A 6340-nucleotide genomic window follows, 5' to 3' on the forward strand; every position below is an offset into this window, starting at 1 on the left:
AAAATAAGAATGTCAAAAAATTGATGTTCAATGGTTTAATTAGGAAGATGTTTAAACGAAAGGCTTTACTATCGCTTATCGGGTATGTGTTGTATGTCATTGCCATCTACAATTGTTGGTATTCTTTTCCTCTTGACCGAATCTACACAAATTCAAAGGGACAATAAATAATCATATTAACATATACAGATAACAGAAATGATGAGATTTTTGCAATGCTTTTAACAATATTTCCTGCAAATTTACCATTTCTTGGCGGTCTCTTAGAGTGCCAACTTTGCATAGCACGGGTTGCAGATTCTCTTCGAACTCTTCCACACACATTGCTCCCATCCGCCTGTAGAAACATTAGAACCTACATTCAAGATCCTTACTCTAGTTTCATAACATCATCTCTTAACATATCCACTGTAGCATCCTATCGGCATTAAGAATTTCACAACTATTATGGCTTTAGATCCAGAGTAAGTACTCAATTCATATGAGCTAGTCCCTCCAATCCAAATTAATTGACTCAAGTTTATCTACATATGCATGTATCTAGAGATAAAAAACATCTAGGTACATATGTATCTATACAAGCTTGAGTTAATTAATTTAGATCAGAAGGAATAGTTATTTTTAAATTATCTAAAGAAATAAGATAACTTTTATTTATATAAAATTGTACCTCCTTTTCACAAGCATTTTGCTCTACTATGGTAGATGCACTGCCCTTGAACTTTCCATTGTTAGTTTTATGCTTCTCATATTCAAGGAGTACCTGTAGGTGCAAAATAAATAAATATATCTCAAACCAAGGTTTTCCCAAATAATATTCAGCCATTAAGAACCAATTTTGATTTCTACATATATATTGTACTTTTTATCCGGTAAAAATGAGTTTATTTGAAAGGATGTTCATGTTTCACTCAACATGTTGTACCACTATATAAATCTAGATAGATTAGTAAAAATTTATATTCATGTTCTTTGGTTGCCTATGGAGATTAGACTATAATACATAGTCCCTTGTTCAAAAATCTTTGTAAAACATCAAAACAATTGCATTCATTTGAGGAGCTATTAAGTTGTCAGAATCGTGATTTAATTTTGAATCGGATCCGAACCTCTATGGTAGGATCACAAACCATATGATCTTAACTTTTAAAATCATAAAATCTTAGATTCTACTTAGCAGAATCGTTGAATCGTTCTACTCAATTTGGGTCGTAAAGTCGTATAGTCGTATAGACAATCATGATTCTGACAACTATGGGAGGTAAGAATCATTACACAAGACACATTCATAATATTGTTGGTATGTTGTTTGTTAAAATAACTTTCATGGTAGCCATTGTGTCATCACTCCTCACAAGATTCAACCACAAAAGTACAACATCAACGGAACTATAAAGAGATGGAAAGAATTTGTGAAACACCTTTTCATAGAAGTTACGAAAGGACCAAGAAATGGTTGTGCATGTCCTGCAAATATTTGTTCAACCCCATCAGACTTAGTATAGAAACAAGATTATGTCAATTGAGTTGTAGTTTTCATCATCATAAAAGTAAATCAAAGATCCATAAAATGAGAAGGCCATAGTGTATTGGTTGGAAAAAAAATTAAGGCATAACTTGGAGGATTAAATGACTCTCCCACTTGTCGCCACATTTTGCGTGATGTTACCTATTATGAAAATATTAACGATGCAATTGAAATGAAATAATCATTCACAACAAAACAACAAATCACGCAATCACAATCCCTAGAATCAACAAACTACATAAACATATATAAATGTCGTGAGTATCACACTCGATCACCTCGGGCATAATGTCTTGTATTCATTATAGAGAACACATAAGCACGTCATAAGTTTCCTTATAAGAAATCAAGATTGCTATTTTCTCATATTGATACTTTGGAAAATAATCAACATATATTTGTTTGTTGGATTTTACATCTTTCTAATTTGAATTATCATTATAGAAAAGTATTTGTATTCTATAAAATATTAAGTTTATTTGAAATATTTTCTTAATTTTCATATCATTATTGGTTTACCCACCAATTTCTCAAACAAAAAATTTCTTGTCAGAATTTTCAGTTAATTGACTAAATGCACACATAGTGTTAATTGTGGCCATTGAAGGATGAGGGAATAAATTCTACCATTGTGAGAGAATATAGCCCTTTGGGTAGCAAAACTAAACAAAAGTATAGTTTAAAAACGTATTAACCTAGGTAATAAATCAACATAAAATTGATCGAGATTGGTTAGTTGGGTACATAAATTTGGAAATGAAAAAGGGCAAAATTCAACCAAAACCACAGTTGATACTATGTATAAGATATGCTAAATTTAGATATATTGTACCAAAAGTTCCAAAACTATGATACAAAGTTAGAAAGTGTATCTATATTCATAGCTCATGATTTGCACAAAAGGATGGAAGATTACCTGCTCATAACCACCCAATCTTGTCACTTGTCTCCACAACCTGCAAAAGTATAACCAGTATAAAAAATTCAACTCACCATAGTAGTCATATAATCTTGTACGGTTAACAAACATAAAAACATGGGGAACTAACTTCAGGTAATTCAGCCCTTCACCGTAAAACTTTGGTGGCTTGAATTCCATCAAATTATTCTTGTGAAATTGTTCAAGATCCTTCAAGAAAGCATCCTGCTCCTCCTCAGTACCCGACTCGTCACTACTCTGGGTATAGTCAAACACTAATGGATTGCTGGATATACTAAACATTGAACTTTCCTCCCTATCTTCCTTTTTTGGTGCAGATATAAGATGATTTTCACCATTGATATCATGATACTTATAAGTTTTATCGTCTAACAACACACCATTTTCACCATCCACCTTCGAGATCCCATCCTTATTTTCTATTTTTCTAACAGTTATATCACACTTCCTTTGTCTCCTCTTTCCTCACCAATAACTTTACCATTTGGAGAGACCAAATGTGCCTTAACTTCAAAATTCAGTAATTCATCATTATTTTCCTCTACCTTTTCCACAGCCACACCCACTTGTTTGGTATTTCTTAAACCCTCAATCTAATTAATATTAAATATGGTATTACCCAACCTAGTTTCCACCATAATCGGTTTCTCCTCTGCAATGTCTACACCCTCATTCATGGGTACATCATCAGTTGGTTGCACCTCACTTTCTATTTGTAGCAAAGGGTCAAACATGAATGAACTATTTGACATATTGAACACTAAACTTTCCCAATCTTCCTTCATTGGTTCAAAGAGAAGATGATTTTCACCAATGATATCATCACTATCATGATATTTATCACCTTTTTCCTCTAACGAGGCACCATGTTCATCATCGACCTTAGTTTTCTTATGTTGTTCAGTTTTGCGACATCTATATCACTCCCTTTGTCTCCTCTAGTCTCATTAGTAACTTTATTATTCTGAGACACCATATGTGTCATGTCTTCAAAACTCATTCCCTCATCATCATTTTTATCAACCCTTGTCACCTCCACATCCACTTGTTTAGTAATATTTAGACCCTCCATCTGATCAACGGTACATATGGCGTCACCCAACCCAGTCTCTTCCTTGACTTATTTCTCATCTTCAATGTATAAGCCCTCATTCATGGGTGCATGAGTTAGTTGTTCCACATCACTTTCTATTTCTATCAATGGATCAAACAAGAATGAACTGCTTGAGATATTGAAAAATGCACTTTCCTCCATATCCTCCTTAGTCAGTCCAAATAGAAGATGATATTCGCCACTGTTATATGTGATGTCATGATTTGTATCACCTTTTTTCTCCAATATGTCACCATTTCCACCATCCACATGCGAGTGTCCATCATTTTGTTCAAATTTTTGAACATTTCTATCACTCATTGTGTCTCCTCTAGTATCATGAATGACCTTATCATTCAGAGAGACCATGTATGTCTCAACTTCCAAATTTAACACCTCGTCGTCTTTTTTATCAACCTTTTCCACCTCCACATTCACTTGATTAGTACTTTCTAATCCTTCCATCTCATCCGTGGCACATCCCTCCTCGGTGAACCCAATCTCTTCCTTGACCGATTTCTCCTCTTTAATACCTACACACCCTCATTCAAGAGTACGTCCAATTGTTGATATCACCTTACTTTCTATCTATAACAAAGTGTCACCCTTAATTTTAAGCTTGCAACATATATCTTATTGGATCAATGGAACACCTTGAAATCCTAATTTACCACTGCTAAAATCACAGCTTGTACTAGAATACCTAGATCTAGGACCCTAAGAAAATGTTTTTGTCACTAAAATCACATATTCTTGTAGTACACAAAAGCAATGAGGAATGCAATAAAATAAGGATGATCTCACAATATTTTAGTTCGAATTACCTGGTGCGCATGTTGTCTTGTTGTATGCAAAGAGGAAAGCCCGAATGATTAAGTTGAAATCGTGGGATGCGGCGCTTACCTAGGGGAAAAGATGCGGAGGTATGGCGCCGCCCGGAGAAGGGAAACCTAGTTGAAGATTGCAAAATATATGACTAGGGGGAGTCTAGCACAAATAGGATGATTGCGAACCCTTTGTGTTTGTAAACTGTTTCCTCTAAAATTCCTGTAAATTCTTTGCATTTTGTTTGGTTGGGCCTTTGTGGCTTTTGGATTTTGGCTTATAAACCACAAAAGCACCTATATTTAGATGTTTTCGTGGCTTGTACGACAAAAGACAAAATCAAGAAACAAGCCTAACAAAAAAAACCATAATGTCTTTTTCATTTGGCCCTTCTAGGTGTTTAGAAGAATCAATTAGTGTTTAGCACACTCAAAAATATAATAGTATTCCAAATGAGATATCGATATTAGAAAACACACTGCCATGTTTGGAAGACAAAAAAATATTTTTCAGACAAGAGTAGTATTATTTCCTCTTAAATTACATGCAATTTGAATATGAAATTAGTGTGCCTCACTTTCCTAGATGAGAGACGTGCCAGGTGTTTCACAGGATTCAATTCAATGTCTATGTAAATAAAAATAAATTAGATCATGAAATGTGGCATCGCTAGTTGAAAGCATAGAGCCTAGTTTCAAGAACAAATTTATTTTTAATTTTTAATAGAGGTTGAACTGTTTCTCTGAAATTCTTGTAGCTTACATGCATAACCTTCCCTCCGTCTCGTCATTCGGATGATGGGAGGTCTTAAAACTTGTACTACCATGATTTCATTCAAAAAGACAAATGTTTGACCTGAAAATATGGTATTCCTCTCGTTTGGGATTAACAAATATCAAAAAAATCAGTTACGGGTATTATAGGATGGGAAAGGCCAGTCTCGGTCGGCACCAAGTTTTCATTAGAGCTTTCTAGGTGTTTTAGAAGTATCAATTAGTGTTTAATGCATTGAAATAGATAATAGTATTCTAAATTAAATTGTTGATATTAGAAAGCACAATGCCATGTCTGGAAGACACACTATAGTTTTCAGATATGACTAGTATTATTTTGAATTAAACACATCAATTTGAATATTAAATTAGTGTGTGCCACATTTTCCTAGATGAGAGACGTGCAAGAATCTAGCACGTGTTTCACAAGAATCAGTTCAATATCTATGTAAATGAAAATAAATTGTATCATGGAACATGACATCGCTAGTTGAAAGTATTGAGCCTGGTTTCAAAAACATATTTATTTTCAAATTTTAATAGAGGTTGAACTGTTTCCTCTTAAATTCCTGCAACTTACATGCATAATCTTCAAATGAAGTGTTGAATGTAAAGATCTAGAATTCGAGTAGTATTATTGTTACCTCTAATTCCTGCGATTTATATATGAAAATAGTGTGCTTCTCTTGCCTAGATAAAGATGTGCAAGAATTTAACAGGTGTTTCACAAGAATCAGTTCAATGTCTACAGAAGTGAAAATAAATTGTATTCCAAATGTCGCACCGCTAGTTGAAGGCATTGAACCTTGTTTGGAGAACATATTGGTTTTCAAATTCTAATAGTGGTTGAAATGTTTCCTATGAAATTCTTGTAAATTCTTTGCATCTTGTTTGGTTGGATCTTTGTGTCTTTTGGATTTTGGCTTATAAACCACAAAAGCACCTATATAGGTGCATTTGCCTTAGGTAGACAAAGGCAAAAGCACCTATATTTAGATGTTTTGGTGGCTTCTACGAGAAAATCCAAAATCAAGAAACAAGCCTAACAACTATAATCCATAATGTCTTTTTCATTTGGCCCTTCTAGGTGTTTAGAAGAATCAATTAGTGTTTAGCACACTCAAAAATATAATAGTATTCCAAATGAGATGTCGATAATAGAAAACACACTCACATGTTTG

The 6340-nt window shown here is 33.8% G+C and overlaps 1 protein-coding gene across 1 annotated transcript; it reads right to left on the reverse strand.

Annotated features, from left to right (window-relative positions):
* Positions 1-370: 370 nt before the first annotated feature.
* Positions 371-4026, reverse strand: LOC124655934 (AT-rich interactive domain-containing protein 6-like). The gene is given in 8 exon segments (XM_047194761.1): positions 371-418; positions 671-763; positions 1422-1495; positions 1618-1669; positions 2445-2484; positions 2578-2722; positions 3088-3177; positions 3795-4026. Coding segments are annotated over 8 exon segments (774 nt in total).
* Between the last annotated feature and the right edge of the window lie 2314 nt (positions 4027-6340).

Source organism: Lolium rigidum, chromosome 5, assembly GCF_022539505.1.
Source record: "Lolium rigidum isolate FL_2022 chromosome 5, APGP_CSIRO_Lrig_0.1, whole genome shotgun sequence".
Taxonomy (NCBI): Eukaryota; Viridiplantae; Streptophyta; class Magnoliopsida; order Poales; family Poaceae; genus Lolium; species Lolium rigidum.